Here is a 19,333-nt window from a genome sequence, read left to right as displayed (position 1 = left end):
TTAATTCTAAATTAATGGCCTAATCAAACACATATTGCTCCAGTTGCGTTCAAATTGCTTACCATTAATAAGCATTAAAAAGAAATGTGTGGGGTTGGGAAATGGTTTAGGAAATCGGGATTGCATCAGGAGTGGGATGGAAGAAGGAACGAATCGCAACACAGCTCACGCTATCAGGTTTCTTGGGCCCCAAAAGGGGGTGGGGTACACAAGACAGAGGGGGAGGAGGAAAAGGGATTTGGGGATGTTCTTTGTTTCCCCCGTATTTAGGAGTCTGCCTCTGCTGGGAAGGTCACATGGTACCACATTGGACTGAATGGGTTAATACAAGCGTACGCTTTTGTTCAATAAGGACAGAAGAGGGAAAAGTGAGAAGAAAATTGTATACTACCGTGGATCACAAATATTGAAGAAAATCGGCAGCGCAAAGACGGGCTACTAGCCTATATTTTAGGTAAGTCATTTCGCCTTTGTTCTAAACAACAGCTAAACGTTATAGCCTGTGCTATTTAACTTGGGTAACGTTACTGTTTGTAATGGTGAGCCACTGAAGCAGCGCGTTTGATTTACTAGTAATGAACCATGGTATTTATTTAGGATGAAAATGAACGTTGTTGCCATTAAACCTTTCAACTAGGCTACAGTATAGGCTACTTGCACCGGAATGTTTGCCATCAGTCTTTATCAATAGTTGAGCTCAGCTACGGGGATGAAATTGCACATTCGTTTGCGTCAGGTTTAGGACAATACTTAATGTTTTAAATCCCCATTAACATTAGTTACGCGGGAGTTTTATGACTAATGTTCGGAGACCACTTTCTGTGATTACAACAACTTTTTATATTTTACTTTAAGTTGCATACGCATTTATTACCTTCATATCACCTCTCCATCACCGCGTGGCTGGTAGTTGTTTCCGAAGAAACACTGCATGTGTGAGGAAAACCGCGAGCTCCTTCCATGGTCTCCCCAGGTAGTCGGCTAGCTAGCGTTATGACTAGCTTACTGGTGGAGGCGACACGTTGCACTTTTGAGGGACAACGCAGGGAAGTTTGCCACCAGAAATACTTTCCTACCTATTTGTCAACTATAGTTGCTATCGTCTTTAAATTCATGGATGTATATACTTCTGATGTCTCTTTATTTTTACATTCGTTAATTCTCGTGTTAGCATTTGATGGGCATCCGTCCCCAACCACATTCCTGGTGTGGTCCTGGTGCTGAGATTTGGAAAACTGGTCGCTCACATAAAAAAAAAAACAGCTTTCTACTGTTATAGTGGGATCATATTGTACTGTGAAATACTGAAAAATATATGCGTGTTAATGTCAAACTTGTTGATGTTTCACGCCTTTGCTATGCGAAGAATCGTCACTTTAAGCTTAATGTCTGTAACCCATCGTTAAAGAGAAATGGGGATGTTACAAGTGAAGTAACAGGCCCTTCTAAATGAGTTCTATTACACAAAACCCTCGCTGAAAAAACGTACGCTCAATCATAACTTGAGAGTGTGTTAAAGTCAAACTGCTAAAGACCAAAAGGGTGCTGGATTCCAACGGGAACCACGTTCACCCAGGCACTTTACAAAGCTGTTCTGTTCTGGAAGGCCCATTTCATCGCCCTGTTAAGAAACGACCTCAATCTTTTGGTCTGCTGAAATTCCACATGGAATTTGGACTGTTTTGGAGTGATTGATGCTTTAGAGCTATGCTTTCCGTGGGACGTGCTATTACCCGAATGTAAACTGCAATGTACTTTATCTTCCTCACCTTCCTCAAGGTAGATCAGAAGTGTGAGAAATCAGGCGTGCTTCAGGTTGGATTCAGTGTAGTGAAACACCCACCTTCACCGTTTGTTTGTAAAGACACACACACACACACACACACACACACACACACACACACACACAGGTGTGTGAAGCAGTAAAAGGACACAGCTGGAAACAAGATGGGGTAGCATCATGAAGCTTATTTTAAAGAAGGACTGTAGAAGGACGGGGACACACAACTTCCTGTGGAGTTCAACTTGAAAGGAGCTGTGAGCTGGAGTGGAGCAAAGGCAAAAAAGACGATGTTTCTCCTGGAGAACAAATTGCGTTTGGTTGTTGTGATGTTTCCAGCCAACACTGCTACCCAGAGATGAGTTCAGTGTTCACCAGTCAATGAACTGCAATCCTGGGACACTCTGTCTAATCTATAAGCATTGTGAAGACACAATCTTCCATTGTTTATGCCTTCCATCTCATTCCTCAGTAGAGCAGGCACCCATGTAGCCCTGTCTGACATGCTGCAGCATGCCTGTTCACTAAGAGGAGGGCACTGTTTCACAACCAGCAAGGCATTTGCATGCCACTATACTCAAGGCTTTGGACTGAACTAGAAGTAGTGTTGATGAGGGTTCTTAGACTGGTTGTTTCGTCAGGGATTTGTTCTGGGTGGGTGTATGTTCCCGACATCATCTAAGCTTATGGCACTCCCATATTTGAAATGTGTTAAATCATGAGTGGAGCACCATGAAAACGTGTTTTGTCGTTAAACCAGATGAGCAGGTGTGGTCATTTAGGCCTAGTCAGTTACTCCTATTCTTATGACTGTCCTGAACAGCTTAAAATTAAATGGTCATGGGCTGGAACTGACCATTTCTAAATGGTCATTTCTAAATTGTATTTAAACCTATTTTTTAAAGTAGAGTTTTAAATAAAGATGTATGATTCATTTTTTCTAAACTAGTTGGCAAAATGTAATAAATAGTTAAGTTACAGTGTAGTTGTTATACTGAAGGTGAGTGGGAGTGTTGTCTAGAGGTTAATGATTTCTTTGGTACTCCTTTTCATGCACTCAGTATGTTCTGAATAGCATCTCTTGGGCCTGACTGTTCTGGCAGTTGGGAGCGAGGTGAAGGCATTTGTGTCTTTGATGTTCACGCATAGCTGTTGATGGCATGGGGATGTAGTAAGTAGGTGCTAAACCCTGGGGGTCAGGATGCAGCTATTGGAGCCAGCCTTGTGTTTGCCCTCTCACAGCAGTTTTAAATCAGTGTCGGAATGTGGCTTTGAATGGCCGCATGTTTAGAGAAGCTGCTTAAGTTGATTTAAGAAGTCGAGAAGTCATGCCTACTTTTGGCTCTCCACCCGTTAGGACATTTCATGTGACCATATAATGAGCTGAACTTGCCCTGTGAGAAGTCACAGCTATGAATGGTAAGACCCAGCGCTCTCAGACTTGCTGGCATTGTCATTTGATTGCTGTAGGATAATTGAAAGCTGATCTTAAAAGCCAAAAAACTGAGACTTGAACCTTTGAGTTATGCAAGCCTTAATCTGTGTTGGTAAGTAGCAGCTGAACCTGCTGCTGAGGTGCGATCACTAAACTGTTATTATGGGAGTTTTATGGGAGAGGTGTGAAAATACTGTATAGACACATCACCCAGGCTTAAGGATGAGTCATTCTTATTGTTTTAATTAATAATCTTTAAAACAGGTGTTTCTACAGTTGAGGTGCCAAGAAGCTTTGAGCTGTTTCTCACCCAGCGAATTTTTAGTTCTCAGTATATTCCATCCAGTTAACTTCGACATTGTTATTTTTCCTGTATTGAGGTATAACCTCAAATCCTTGGGTGTTATCAGTGTAACCCCATAGAATGTCACAAAATGTAAACAAAATTGAGTAAGCAAAATTGAGAACACCATGGCATTCTGAGCACAACAATGGCTCCCTCTAGTGGATTAAATAGGCAGAGATGTTTTGATTCAGTATTTCGATATTAATATGCTCTTTTGGATTGTCTGACTTTATCTGTCATGAAAATGATGAAAACGGTCAAACTATGCATTTCTTGAATTATTCCATGGTAACTGGCCCTTAAGCATGGGATCAGTGACTCGTTAGGTTGTTAAGAGGTTGACTCGTTTGTTTTAAATCACAGTATAGAGTAGCGCATTCTATGTCCAAAGAGATTGTATGGCTTTTTTGGGCCTATTAAACTACATGGCTTTCCTCATTACTCTGCGAATTGTGAGGCTCAGAGGCACAAATACGGCACACTCTTACAGTTGTGCTCACATCCTGCAGGCTGCTTACAGGTTATTTTTTGGGTGTCCTAATGTTTGATTCTTTTCTTATAAAATGGAGGGCATGACTGATCAGCTAAGCCCACGCTTGGTGTTTAGGAGTTCTAGTTATGCATGTTGTCAGTAAATTTGTCGTTGCCTAAAAGCAGTGTTCTGCACTGTCTAAAGGCATGATTCATAATGGTTTGTGTTGCCCTGTAAAGCAGTTTGACCCTTATCTGTGTTTTAAAGCCTAATGATGTATATCTGTTTTTCCTGAAGGTGTTGAGAGGACCCACGACCTACCAGCACCATGAGCTGGAGCTTCCTAACGCGCCTGCTGGAGGAGATCTCCAACCACTCCACCTTTGTGGGAAAGGTGTGGCTGACGATGTTCATTGTCTTCAGGATTGTGCTAACAGTTGTGGGTGGAGAGTCCATCTACTATGATGAACAGAGCAAATTTGTGTGCAACACGCAACAGCCTGGGTGTGAGAATGTGTGCTATGATGCCTTTGCGCCACTCTCGCACGTGCGATTCTGGATCTTCCAGATCATTTCCATCACCACACCTACCATTATGTACCTCGGCTTCGCCATGCACCGCATTGCCCGTAGGGACGACAGCGAGTACCAGCCACGGACGCGGAAGCGTATGCCCATGGTCACACGTGGTGCAGCTCGGGACTACGAGGAGGCAGAGGACAACGGTGAGGAGGACCCCATGATCGAAGAGGAGATTGAGCTGGAGAAGGATAAGGACAAAGACACGGAGAAGCCCAGTAAGAAGCACGATGGACGCAGACGGATTAAGCGTGATGGCCTGATGAAGGTGTACGTGTTCCAGCTCCTGATCCGCGCCGGTTTGGAAGTGGCGTTCTTGTTCGGCCAGTACATCCTGTATGGCCTGGAGGTGATCCCGTCTTACGTTTGCACACGCAGCCCCTGCCCACATACGGTGGACTGCTTTGTGTCACGCCCCACCGAAAAGACCATCTTCCTGCTCATCATGTATGCTGTCAGCTGCCTCTGCCTTCTGCTCACCATAATGGAGATCCTCCATCTGGGCATCAGCGGCATCCGTGACGCCTTCCGCAGACGCTCGTCCCAACACCGCAATAACGTGGCCATGGCCAGCCAGCGGCCCTCCATCTGCCGCCAGGTGCCCAGCGCCCCTCCCGGTTACCACACGGCCGTCAAGAAGGACGGAAAGCTGCCTGGTGGCATGAAGCCCTCAGACTTCCGGGACAACCTGGGCGACTCTGGCCGGGAGTCATTTGGGGATGAGGCGTCATCCAGAGAGCTGGACCGACTGCGGCGCCACTTGAAGCTGGCCCAGCAGCACCTGGACCTGGCCTATCAGAACGAGGAGAGCAGCCCATCACGGAGCAGCAGCCCTGAGTCGAACGGCACAGCTGCCGAACAGAATCGACTCAACTTTGCTCAGGAGAAACAGGGAGGAACCTGTGAAAAAGGTCAGTAGAATATGTACACGGCAGCATGACCGGAGTTGTTAAATTATATGAAATTTCAGAAGCTTACCTGTTTTTTTTTCTCCCCTGTACTTTAGGTATCCGAGCCTGAACTCCTCAACTTAGTCTGCTTCAACATCTGCCTTCTCCCCCGTGAAGAAGGGACATGGACAGATTCTTAAGGGACATTTGTGTGGGTGTGAATGTGTGTCTGCGTGGTACAAACTGCGTGCGTGCGTGCGTGCGTGCACTGGTGGAAGGACTGCCTCACAGTATTATGGCGAGTGAAGATCAAGGAAACATGCCAAACTCTGTAAAGGAACATCTCACCCACCAGCCATACTTGAGAGCCAGTACGCCTGACTATCCAAAGTGCCCAAGAGCCAATGGTAGAGGAGCTGCTTTCAATACCTATCTCATCCAGAAGGCGACTGTGCAGTACTTTTTACTTTTTTTAAAAAAAAAATGTGTCATAGGAATTGATAGGCAGTTTTTACCTCTCTTCTGATGAAGGACTGAGGTTTGCATCTCAAAATGCCTTAAACTTTAACTGGAGTTTACATTTGTCATTCCAAAAAGAGAGGCTTGACTTGGGGGTCAAGAGCCACAGTAGATGTTATGTGGTGTCAAGTATGTGTCATAGGACAAGCGGTCATTAATGTTTAGTCTAGAGACCCATAGTGAGTATGCCTATTATATAGCTGTGATCTGGTACGAAACGTGGCTTTTATTAGAAGGTAAGAACTTTCCACCACTCTGTAAGAAAGTTCAGCACTAACTGGTGCATCAGTGAACTGTGCATCCAGTTGTGCATGAAAGTTTTTTTTTTATTATTATTTTTTTTTTTTTTTGGCAACATAGATCAGTGACCATGGCATTTGTTACATGTTGTGTTAGGAAGCCACGTTTTGTGCCTTTGTCCAAAATGAATGAAACAAACCTGGGAAATGCTTGAAATACTTGTGAATCTTAATGTTAATGTTTCTGAAGCGTTTGCTTTATATTTCTCATCTTTTGTACGATCCCTTTCCTTTTTTGTACATAAGGAGTACATCTGTGGACTGTAACACAGTATGAACATAAGCTTTCGATAAGTGTAAATGGTTCGCTGTCAGGTGTATTTTCTGACATTTTTTTTCTTTTCATGACTTTCCTATTTTAGAACAATCTCATCAGTCTAATCATGTTCACATGTGCCAGTTATGCCCAGGAGTTTAGTGTGGAGCAGCTGCCTGTTCTTTAAATCCAAAAGCACTAGGAAGACTAACAGGGGAACAAGCCATATGCCTGGTGTTTTGACTTCCTTTGTCGTTTTGTACGCATACCTGATTATAAAGTGTTTCTATGCAACACCATTATGAATAATATGTGTTCCATCTTACATATCGGTACTTGACCTGTGGCAATATTGATATTGTGTCTGGCAACAATATAGCTTACACTTATGACTGGGGCAATACAAGAAGTTTTGAAAAAGAAATGTCAGCTATTGTTCCATTGATACATTTCATTGCATTTGTAAGCCTTGAGGCAAAAAATTCATCTCATGGTATTTTTGATATTTCTCCTGTTTTTATACTTTTTTTGTACAAATAGTATTTTTTTGTGCTGTTTCTATAAATAAACACTTTTGAACTGGTAAAAATGCACTTATTTCCTGATATCTGAATATTTGGCCGTTTTGACTGTAATATGCTATGCACACAGTTTAACTTCATCAAGCCTTTTTACCAGGGGAAATATGGCAAATATGCTGGGCTGTGAAAAGCAGAAAGGATATTAAAGGCGCTCTAAGAGGTGCTGGGTAACATCACTTCTGTTGAAACAAAAGAGAGCTAGCTTGCTACTCCCTCCACCTCCCATGCAGTTGAGACTCCTAAACACGCATTGTGTTGAGGATTTCCTGGAACTGTTTGTCCTTGTGGCCTTGTTTTTGGAGACTGAGCTGTCTACAGGTCTTTTTAGCCAGAAAAAAGTGTGACATTGATGAGAGCACCTTTAACAAGTCCATTTATGGAAGGCATTGATTTTTAGAGTGGTTACTTGTAGATTATTTTCTACATCATTTTGCACCTTTATCATGCTGTCTGTGACCTAGCCTTGCCTCGGCTAAACTCACTGATTATTTTATCAGCATATCTCCCTGCATTAGGATTTCCATCAGAGGTCAGAGTCTGCGTGAGATGCAGTAAAAAGTACTTTGTGACAGCCGGTTATATTGCATGATTGTGTCTGCAAACGATGGCTATAAATTCTGTTAGAACTTTGTGCTCATTCTTGCCGTGTGGAAATGGAGAAGCTACTAAGGATCATCTTTTTGTGCGTGCTTTGTGCAAGTTTTCGTGGTTGTAGCAGTAAAACTGAAAAACCAAATGAGTTCATGCTTCTTGCAGGGCCCTTAACAAACAATCTTCTGAGGGACTTTAGCAGAAATCATGCCACCAGTCAATCCTGGGTTTCTGGAGCTTCAGAAAGAGGCGACGTCTTTGACTGCAGCCATGCACTGCCCTCAAAGCTCAGAGACCACTTCCAGTATCTTCAGAGTCGGGGGGTGACGCACTACAAGGTGCCCCTCTCCTGGTCCCACATCCTCCCCACAGGAGACCCCAGTCGGCCCCATCGGGACACAGTGAGCTGCTACAGGACCCTTCTGGAGCAGCTGACTGAATCAGGCCTGCAGCCCCTGGTGGTCTTACACCGCTCAGCTGTTCCAGAGGGACTCAGGGCCACACTTGGGGACTGGGACAGTCCTCAACTGCCAGAGGCCTTTGAGCGTTATGCAGAATTTGTGTTTGCAGAGTTCAGAGACTCGGTCAAGTACTGGATCACATTCAGTCATCTAGGTGAATTGAAGGGGGATGCAAAATTTGATGCACCATCTGTCCAAAATGCCCTCCAAGCTCACACCAGAGTGTACCAGCTCTACCACATGATCAGTGACAAAGGTAAAATATATGATCATTTCTTATCTCTTTGCTCCCTCTTAATTAAACTTTAAAATATATTTACTTTATCAACTTGTCCAATATTGTCTCAAAATGAATGCTGTGTTGTGACGCTTCTGACAGAATCCGTTCTTAATTGATGTACTTTTGTAACGTAACACAAAATGAATTCAATATAATGATCTGCAAAAAATATAAAGCTGTAAGTAAGTTCTGGCACTGAGAAGACTGAGTCATGTATAGTGCTGCATGTTAACTTACATTGATTAATTGACTGTATATTTCAGATGTCTGTAAATCTGTAATCTTTGTTGTTATTTTCATTCATTTCTGTTCCACAAAGTGTCATTCTCACTGATTCAAATTTGTGTCATGATTAACTTAATCATGATTTACCTTCACCAGGTGGTCAAGTATCCCTTGGGTTAAAGGCCAATGAGTTTGGTGCAGTTTTTCAACATGACACTTTGTCCATGGTATGGTTAATGATCTTTAGATATTTGTCAAATATCTCACTCTTGGAAGTTGGACTACACTAGTTTTTTGAATGTGATAACAATGGCATGCTTCATGGGTAATAAATAAGATGTATCCAAAACATTGGAATGAATTGTAGATCAGTTCTGAACCTTGCTGAACACTGTCCTTGAATATGTTTTACTTAGGTTTTTATGGATTTTCTATCTGTATGTGCTAAATATGACTGTACCACTAAATCAAGTCTATTACAAGAGCTGACAGATATACAGGTAATGTACTATTGTATCTCTCAATTTTACCATATGTAGGTTTTGACTATTATCACATACATGTATCTTATTCATTCATAATGAAATGCCACATTGGATAATGTTATTTCAGATGGTCATTGGCCAGCCAGTTTTAATCTACGACCTGAACATCAAGCAGTGCTCAAAAGAAGAAACGCTCCAGCCCCTGACCAGTGTGTTGAGAGGTGAATGAACCTTATGCACCGTCACTGTTCACCTGAATAGAGTAGAGAGGTCACCAAGATAACATATGGAAAACAAAAGATAACTGAGGAGTCGGGTACAATGACTGAACAGAGATGATCATGGCATGGACATGAATGAGATTTCCTCTCAGAAAGTTGAATATAGCTGGTTGCTCAAATTGCTTATTTCTTTTTCAGTACCAATTCCACTTCACAACTTTACCAAACCATCCCATATTCTGTACAACGATCATAATGGGGCAGCCGTGGTGCACTGGTTAGCGCATCGGGCTTGTAACCGGAGGGTTGCTGGTTCGATCCCCGATCAGTCCACCACGGCTGAAGTGCCCTTGAGCAAGGCACCTAACCCCTCACTGCTCCCCGAGCGCCGCTGGTTGGGCAGGCAGCTCACTGCTCTGGGTTGTGTGATTCACCTCACTGTGTGTTCACTGTGTGCTGTGTGTTCACTAATTCGGTTAAATTGGGTTAAATGCAGAGAACTGAATTTCCCTCACGGGATCAAAAAAGTATATATTCTATTCTATTCTATTCTATTCTATTCTATAATATTCCAAACAGAAATGAATGATTTTTCATTCTAAGTTCTAAGCAATGGTTATTGGTTACAGATATACCGCCTGTTTCAGATATCTCAGTCTTTTCATTATATATATATATTTTTATTATTATTTTTACACACAAACTCACAAAGCATATCATGACTTTACGTAGCTTAACTAAATATACTTTGTACATTTAGACAAAGCCATCAACTTTGTACATTGTACATACAACATTGCTCATGGAGGTTGTGTTTTTTTTTTCATGGTCACAATCATACAGATTGAAACTGAGATAATAGATAGCGATAACGTGTAATATTTATTCAAAATGGCCAATTTGATTTGATTTTGCAATCTATCATAGTAACTGCATGAACTGCTGTAATACTTCAAAAATGTAAATTGTTTATGTTGGTATATGTTAAGTTTTACACAGCAAAGATTTACCAATCCGGGGATTTGACATCACTAACATATTTGGAATGTTAGAAGAGGAAAAGCCAATGAGGTGCGAAAAGCTATATAATACATTTATATCCAGTGTACACACATCATGATTTGTCATCATTCATTCATGAATTCTCATTCTATTGCCATTTAGTCACAAAGAAATCTTAACAAGTGATGAGCCTGAGAGGAACACTTTCTCATCCACATATGAGAACGTTTGGCAGAGTTTTAGCTCTCAGTCCCCATCTGAGCGTGATGACTTCCTGATTGGATCATTTCCTGAGGGCTTTCAGTGGGCCGTCTCCAGTGAGTCTTTCAAAGTGGAGGGCGGCTGGTCTGAAGATGGCAAGGGGGAAACAATATGGGACCGTTTTGGACACCAGGGTCATGTGTTTGATAACCAGACTGCTGACCTGGCTTGTGACAGCTACAACAAGGTGGACTATGATGTGTACCTGCTCAGAGGTCTACACACCAAAACCTTTCAGTTTTCCATATCTTGGGCCCGAATCTTCCCTACTGGCCACAGGGGGAGCCTGTCAGAGAAAGGAGCCCTTTATTATGACAACCTCATCAACACACTCCGTCAGTCAAACATAGAGCCCGTTGTCACCCTTTATCACTGGGACCTTCCTCAGGCCTTACAAGACAATGAAGGCTGGATGAATTCCAACATTGTGGAGGCGTTTAAAGACTTTGCAGACTTTTGCTTCTCCAGATTTGGAGACAGAGTGAAGACCTGGAACACCTTCAGCAGTCCGTGGGTCGTGAGCCACTCTGGTTATGGCACTGGTCAGCATGCACCAGGAGTCACGGACCCAGTAGTTTCATCCTATCAGGTAAAACTTCAGTTAACATTTATTCAACCATTCAACCATTGTTTCTTATAAGACATACAGCAACATGTCCAAATGCCATGCAGTTGTTTGTATATCAACTATGATGTCAGTGTTGAGGTGATACTTTGATCTTTGACTTTTTTCAGTTCTTAGAACTATGTTAGTCGTACACCAAAGCAATAATAAAACATTGATATTGACACTTGACTTCTCAGGTGACCCATAACATACTCAAGTCCCATGCTGAGGCCTGGCATGTCTACAATGATAACTACAGGACACAGCAGGGTGGGATAGTGGGGATAGCTCTGAACTCAGACTGGGCTGAGCCTCTGAACGTCACCAGTCCTCAGGACACTGAGGCAGCTGAACGCTACCTGGACTTCATGCTGGGCTGCTATGCACACCCCATATTTGTGAATGGAGACTATCCAGCAAAGTTCAAGGCTCAGATTGAAAAGAAAAAGCAGGAGTGTCAGCCCAATGTGGTAGCAAGACTTCCCGTGTTCACAGAAGCTGAGAAACTGCGGATCAAAGGAACAGCAGATTTCTTTGGGCTGAACCACTACACCACCCGTCTTGTAAATGGGAGTAGCGGACAGTGTGTTCCAGGACCTCATGGTGTTGGAGACTTCCAGTCTCACGTTGACCCCAGCTGGCCAACCATAGACTCTGACTGGATTCACCCAGTGCCATGGGGACTTCGTCGTCTGCTCAAGTACATCTCAGCACAGTACACAGTCACCAAAGTGCCAATACACATTACTGGAAATGGGATGCCAATGTATTACAATGGTGAAAGCTTCAATGACACAGAACGCATTAACTTCCTCAGGAGTTACATAAATGAGGCAATGAAAGGTAAATAGATCTATTTGCTCCATTTTGAACATGTACTGTAGATATTACATTAAGATAACAGCAAAAGTAAAATATTGTTTTTAACCCGATTGCTAAAATGTTTTTTTCCCCTCTATTCAGCAATCATTGTTGACGGCATTGATGTGCAGAGGTACACTGTTCAGTCCCTAATGGATGGTTTCGAAGGTCCACAAGGCTATAGCCAAAGATATGGTTTGCATTATGTTGACTTTGAAGACATCAATAGACCTCGCACTCCAAAAGCATCTGCATACTTCTACTCTCGTGTAGTTCAAATGAATGGCTTTGAAAATCTTCAGTCAAGAACAGTGTCATATGTTCCAAATTCAGTAACAATAAAGCACCAAGTCCTGGCTCCATCAAAGGTCCCATCCTTATCCAAAGTGGTTTGGGAAAAATTTTCACATCAAACTAAATTCCAGAGGAAACTTTACCACTACGGAACATTCCCTGAAGGATTCCAGTGGGGTGTCTCTTCGTCAGCCTATCAGATTGAAGGTGCGTGGAACACAGATGGAAAAGGATCAAGTGTATGGGACACATTCACTCAGAAGCCTGGGAACATCCCAAACAATGAAACTGGCAATGTGGCATGTGACAGTTACAATAAGGTGGAAGAGGATCTCTACATGCTAAGAGCTCTAGGAGTGAAGTCCTACAGATTTTCCTTGTCCTGGTCAAGAATATTTCCGAATGGCCATAGATCCTCTATGAATCAGAAGGGAGTAGATTATTATAATAAACTGATCGATGGTCTAATTGCCAATAAAATCAACCCAATGGTGACTCTCTACCACTGGGACCTTCCTCAGGCTCTACAGGACGATGGTGGATGGGAAAATCCCAACATGATTGACATCTTCAATGACTTTTGTGACTTCTGCTTTGCCACCTTTGGTGACAGAGTCAAGTTCTGGATCACATTCAACCAACCTCAAACTACTGCTTGGTCTGGTTATGGACTGGGCCAGTTTCCTCCCAGTGTTAAAGATCCAGGATACACCCCTTACAGAATTGCACACAATCTCCTCAAAGCTCATGCAAAAGCATATCACACCTATGATGACAAGTACAGACCAACTCAAGTAGGACAGGTGTCCATCAGTCTCAATGCAGATTGGGTTGAGCCAAAAGATCCCAACACCCCTCGACAAATAACGGCTGCTGACCGAGCCCTCCAGTTCCAGCTGGGCTGGTTTGCCCACCCCATCTTCAAAAATGGCGACTACCCTGATGCCATGAAGTGGCAAGTTGGCAACAAGAGTGACCTTCAGGGTCTAGAAGTGTCCAGACTACCAACTTTCACTGATCAAGACAAAACATATATACAAGGGACTGCTGATTTTTTCAGCATCAATGCTTATACTACAAAAGTGGTTCATCATGTGACAACTGCGCTTTTTCCTCCATCATATGCAACTGACCAGGACCTGGGTTGGGAAGAGGAGGCAGATTCTCATCCCACTGCTCTGAATGACCAAAAAGCTGTAGCATTTGGACTCGGAAGACTTCTGAACTGGATAAAGGAGGAATATGGTGACCCTGATATTTATATTACTGAAAATGGAGTGGCTACAGACTCTGAAACCACAGTTGATGACACAGACAGATATTTTTTCTACAAGACATATATAGATGAAGCCCTAAAAGGTAGAACTATTCACTTGTTTACATTTTTTTCTTCAATTCAGTCAGCTGCACAGTGTGAATGTATGCTGATTATGTGGTTTATGTTTCAGCTCACAGCCTGGATGGAGTGAAAGTGAAAGGCTACATGGCTTCTGCCCTCATGGATTCCTTTGAATGGCTGAATGGCTATAAGGTGGGATTTGGACTCCATCATGTTGACTTTGAACATCCCTCCCGTCCAAGGACACCAAAGCGATCTGCTCACTACTATTACCAAATCATCAAACATAATGGCTTTCCACTACCAGATGAGGAGAAACGGATCTATGGTCATTTCCCAGAAGGCTTCCGCTGGAGTACGGCAACAGCATCATATCAGGTAAAAAAAGTGAAACAACACATAACATCAAACAAAATAACATTACAAAGAAACATTAGAAACATACATGATGTTATTTTCACACTACCTCATTAGCAATACTATAGACTTACAAAGGTATTCTTTTGATAACATCTAAGACCAGGTCCAATAGGATCATGCACTTACAGTACACATACAAATCAATCTCTTCATTTGGTAGATTGAAGGTGGCTGGAGGTCAGATGGGAAGGGTCTAAGTATCTGGGACCAGTTCGCTCATACACCACTACGGGTGTGGGATGATGACACCGGAGACATTGCCTGTGACAGCTACAACAAGATCGCAGAAGATGTGGACATGCTTAAAAGACTGAAAGTCAACCATTACAGGTTCTCCATCTCGTGGTCCAGGATTCTACCTGATGGGACCAATAGCTTCATCAACAAGCCAGGACTGGACTACTATCACCGTCTGGTAGACGCTCTGCTGGCTGCCAACATTAAGCCTCAGGTCAAACATCTTCGTTTTTCATTTCAAGAATAGTGAGAGTACTCAAATAATAAGATGTTTCTACCTTTTTTTGTCCACTCATTCTGTGCCATTGTAACATCTGTAACAGAAATACCTGCACTGAGTATGTTCTTCTAATGCCACAGGTGACGCTGTACCACTGGGATCTGCCACAAGCCCTGCAGGAGAAAGGAGGCTGGGAGAATGACACAATAGTGGACCGGTTCAAAGAGTATGCTAATGTCATTTTTGACAGCTTAGGAGACAAAGTGAAATTCTGGATCACTATTAATGAGCCATACAATGTGGCCATGATTGGGCATGGATATGGGAGTGCTGCACCTGGTATGATACTACACACACACACACACACACACACACACAAAGATATACACAAATTCACAACTGTATATATCTAAAAATATGTTTATAAATAGAGCCAGCGTTGAGCATTACCTCTGCTAATGAAGTCTGTACTACAGGTACAGTATAGCTTAATTCATAAGGTGTCATTTCTCTTCATAGGTATAAGCTTCAGACCAGGCACTCTCCCGTATATTGTGGGCCATAACCTCCTAAAGGCTCATGCTGAAGCCTGGCATCTCTACAATGACAAGTATCGCGCCACACAGGGTGGCATCATCTCCATTACCATCAACTCAGATTGGGCAGAGCCTCGCAACCCTTACAGGCAGGAGGACATTGATGCTGCTAGGCGTGTGGTTCAGGTGAGTTTGTCATTTGTCAAGTCAACACATAAGTAATATTAAAACAGAGTTAGAATACACACTAATTGGTTAAGGAAATATGCTTATTACTGTTTCTTTCCCCGCTTTTAAGTTTTATATTGGCTGGTTTGCTCATCCTGTGTTTAATGGAGACTACAGTGATGTTATGAAAACTATAATTCGAGAGAGGAGTTTAGCAGCTGGATTGCTAAAATCACGGTTTGTCCCTTTCCATTGATCCTACTAAAACACTGGAGATCAGACTTTTACGTAGTGCAAACACTAAATACGTACATTAATTACTGTTACTCTAACATGTCATGCTATATACTGTAGGCTCCCAGAATTTACACCTGAAGAAGTCAATAGAGTCAAAGGTACCTATGATTATTTTGGATTCAACCATTATACAACTGTCCTGGCTTTTAAAGTGGACTACAAAGGTCTTCAGCACTACGATGCAGATAGGTGAGCCTTCAACACTCAATAAATCAGTTTTGGTTTAGGTAGTATGGCTTTATTATTGTTCAATATCTAGTTTATAGAAAGTCAAAGGTCATTCAATCTGTGAATTTGAACCCTTCTCTAGAGGGGCAGGGACAATTGCTGACCGTACTTGGTTAGACTCTGGCTCCACTTGGCTGAAGGTTACTCCACCTGGATTCAGAAAAATATTGAAATTTATCAAGGAGGAGTATGGGAACCCTACTGTTATCATCACAGAGAATGGCATCTCTGAACGAGGCCCTATGAACCTAAACGATATCCACAGAATTCACTACTATGAGAATTATATCAATCAGGCACTAAAAGGTTGGTATATATTTATGTTAAGTATTTTCATTTTGTGATGTTTGAGTGTATACAATATTACATGATAAATATAAGATTTGATATATGATTTGTTTTTACATTATAGCAAGGAGGAGACCAATTCTTAAAGTAACTGATATTTCTGTTTCAGCTCACCTGATTGACAAGGTTGATATCCAAGGATACACTGCCTGGTCTCTAATGGACAATCTGGAGTGGGCAACTGGCTTTTCAGAGAAGTTTGGTCTCTTCTATGTGAACCACTCTGATCCCTCCTTGGGCCGTACGCCCAAGGAGTCTGTGAAGCACTATGGGACCATCATCACCTGCAATGGCTTTCCAGACCCATCACAGGGCCCACACCCTTGCTTAGTCCCTGACCCAGATGGTAAGAAATAGGAAAAACCACAATACCAAACAGTTCAATATTCTGGGACAGGCCTTCATTTTGGAGTCAAGAAAATGCAAGACAAAACAAAATGCTTAAAAATAAAACTTCAGATAGCCAATGCCAAGACTTAAGATTGTGATAGACATACTGCCATTTCATGTTACCCTGAGTATGACTGTTAAACATGACTCCCCCTCTTCCAGTCAAGATCCATTGTTTTCCTGCCTTTACAGGAACGAGTACACCAACCATCTCCCCTTCTCTAGTGGTGAGGTTTCTGGGTATGGATGTGTCTGTCCCCGATGCAGAGGTAGCTCTGAACACCCTCTTCAGCCTCACCATCATTGGGACTGCTGCAGTTGCTCTGGTGTCCTTTATGTGCATCAAGGCTACCAAGAGATCAAAACATCCTTCAGCTGAAAATATTGCTCTGCAGTAAGGATTCTGAGTGCATAGCCTACTGTATGTTGTACATGTGTATTTACAGTACTTCATTATTATTCTGTACAGAGTAGTTTCGGATTGTTGGTTTTATCTGACAAATACTTGTATGTATATATTTACAATTTTGAATTGATTGGTTTAGTGTATGTCCATTAAAACTAGCCTACTTTTGAAAATGCCGTTTTATGTTTATATTAATGGCAATATCTAATTAAATTATGAAGTTTATAGAGAATTATTAAATTTGATGAAGATCACTGGTAATCTGAATCAAATCCTTTAATAATTTGAATTAGCATAACAATTAAATCTCATAAGAAGACATTTTGCATGGGTCTATAACACATTTTATGCTTTTCCAACTCTAAACAACGTCAAGGAAAGGTAGCCTAAAGGGTTCAATTTAAGATAGGCTAAACATTGTGAATAGAGCAGTGGGCATGGCTTCTCTACAGCGCATTGCAGTAAATATGTTACCTAATGTTTTGTAAAGTAACATTTTTCTGTTGGTAGAATTGTGATTCTGGGTGTTGTTCTCAGAGTTCTAGTCACATCAAAACTGTATACCTGCTTTTAACAGATTAACCTATCTATTATCTGCTGGCTTTAAAGTTGAGTCTCCTAATAGTAGTGTGTGATATGACAATAAATGTGTTTGATTTTGCATATGACATTAAAGGTTTGAATGTTAACTTTTGCTAATTTTTGTTTGTTTGTTTTAAGATTGATGATCTAAGGGTTGAATTATTAATTAAGTGGCCCCAAAGAGATGTTGTGAGAGATGTTGGCATATAACCAACAGCACAGACAATTAAAAAAGGAATACCGATTACTTGCATAAAGTCTTATGTTTTAAAACGTGTTAATACTTAATACTCAATATGCTCTAAAAAAGAAACATCTTGTTCTGGTATTCACATGTCAGTAGGAAATAAATTGTTGCCTCTTTCTGCAAATTACTTTGACATATTCAGACAGGGATATTTTCAATATTCAATGGCAATAAATTATACTGTATTCTATAAAGAAATAATGACCCTGTACACAGCCTCTCTTGAGTCAGGTGCTGGTGATGAACAGCAAGAGTATCAAGCCATCAAAAAATGTGAAAACTCACCACACACTCAATAGAACAAGTATGGAGGGCTACGGCGATGTTCCTTCAGTAACTTCAGTAAGGTGAAGGTGCTCTTTGGTAGAAAAAATATTTACTGATAATGATGAATTAACCAAGGAACTCTTCCAAAAAAGTTAAAAAAAGCTTTAATTCATAGGCTTAATCGTCACTGATCATTAAAAATGCCAACGTACTCACCACACACTGTTGTATCTTGATGATTATCTTATTGGCGTGAACAAAATAGGTATTGTTTTGTCAGGTTCATTCTTCAACTAGGCCTACACATGACACCCACAGGTCAAATAAGCAATTACCAGGTCACCACATTCAAGTTTATGCATCAATACTTGTACCAAAATATAATCTGTGAAAAAATACCATCTAAGGATAAAAAGACTAACTAGAAAACGTAATTTCGAGGAAATTACCAGTGCATGCAAAAGCAAGACATAAGATAAAATGTGAAACAAACTTAAATTTACAAACAGTTGTGGACAGAGGAAGGTGAGGGAAGGGGGGGGCAGTGTGTTGTATGTATGTGGCTTAGGGACAGAGGTGGAAAAGTCCAACCAACCAGCTGATTCTAAGTAGTACAACTCTTCAGCCAGGCAGAGCAGCTAATTGGTGAGATCACCTGTGTTTAAGTGCACAGAACCAATACGTGATTGGACTATTACTCTCTGAAGCTTGACTTTTCCACCTCTGAGTGTGAGTGCGTGTGTGTGTGCGTGCGTGTGTGTGTGTGTGTGAGTGGATTTAAGTGGATGAAAGGAGCATGGCTTTCTATGATGCAGTGAAATGGGGTAGTTAGGTTAAGGTGAGAATGTTGTGGAGTGCATGGAGAAGTGTGGTATATATGAAGTACTGCAGTCAGGTGTGTGTGTGTGTGTGTGTGTGTATGAGTGAATGGGTAGACAGAGAGAGCTGATAATGCAGGTTCAATTTAACTGGCTGTCAATTAAACTTGATAGGGCCTTGAGCAGCTGCCTCTTGATACAGGTGCAAATCAGCTTAATCAGCAGTGCAGTGCGATAGACCTCTGAAGTTCGCCTACAAAAAAGCTTGCCATATATGGGCAGTTGGCTTCAATTAACTCCCGGATCTCCTTATATGGGCAGAGGGCAGCTTCAGAGGTCTATGAAAAGTCAATGGGGAAAACTATTTTGCTAATATCTCAAAAAG

The 19,333-nt window shown here is 41.8% G+C and overlaps 2 protein-coding genes across 2 annotated transcripts; both read left to right on the top strand.

The window, feature by feature from the left end:
* The first annotated feature begins 288 nt into the window (after positions 1 to 288).
* Positions 289 to 7,165, top strand: gjc4b (gap junction protein gamma 4b). The gene is made up of 3 exons (XM_062533767.1): positions 289 to 454; positions 4,331 to 5,523; positions 5,619 to 7,165. The coding sequence occupies exons 2-3, from the start codon at positions 4,362 to 4,364 to the stop codon at positions 5,630 to 5,632; spliced, it is 1,176 nt and encodes a 391-aa protein (XP_062389751.1). The 5' UTR covers positions 289 to 454; positions 4,331 to 4,361; the 3' UTR covers positions 5,633 to 7,165.
* Positions 7,166 to 7,900: 735 nt separating this feature from the next.
* On the top strand, positions 7,901 to 17,026 carry LOC134077970 (lactase/phlorizin hydrolase-like). Its single transcript, XM_062533603.1, has 16 exons — positions 7,901 to 8,465; positions 8,871 to 8,941; positions 9,327 to 9,420; positions 10,410 to 10,491; positions 10,585 to 11,272; positions 11,488 to 12,133; positions 12,254 to 13,804; positions 13,894 to 14,162; positions 14,365 to 14,655; positions 14,802 to 15,000; positions 15,181 to 15,383; positions 15,496 to 15,602; positions 15,720 to 15,851; positions 15,973 to 16,196; positions 16,348 to 16,584; positions 16,821 to 17,026. The coding sequence occupies exons 1-16, from the start codon at positions 7,901 to 7,903 to the stop codon at positions 17,024 to 17,026; spliced, it is 5,565 nt and encodes a 1,854-aa protein (XP_062389587.1).
* Positions 17,027 to 19,333: the final 2,307 nt, after the last annotated feature.

Source organism: Sardina pilchardus, chromosome 4 (assembly GCF_963854185.1).
Source record: "Sardina pilchardus chromosome 4, fSarPil1.1, whole genome shotgun sequence".
Lineage (NCBI taxonomy): Eukaryota > Metazoa > Chordata > Actinopteri > Clupeiformes > Clupeidae > Sardina > Sardina pilchardus.
The sequence above is the reverse complement of the archived record's forward strand: the minus strand, read 5'-3'. Positions and strand labels throughout refer to the sequence as shown.

Excerpts from the sequence above, each read along its gene's own strand:
- gjc4b (XM_062533767.1), top strand. The coding sequence starts at position 4,362 with ATGAGCTGGAGCTTCCTAACGCGCCTGCTGGAGGAGATCTCCAACCAC.
- LOC134077970 (XM_062533603.1), top strand. The coding sequence starts at position 7,901 with ATGCTTCTTGCAGGGCCCTTAACAAACAATCTTCTGAGGGACTTTAGC. Across the intron at positions 10,492-10,584 it reads GAAGAGGAAAAGCCAATGAG|TCACAAAGAAATCTTAACAA; the intron begins GTGCGAAAAGCT and ends ATTGCCATTTAG. Across the intron at positions 15,603-15,719 it reads GCTGGATTGCTAAAATCACG|GCTCCCAGAATTTACACCTG; the intron begins GTTTGTCCCTTT and ends TATATACTGTAG.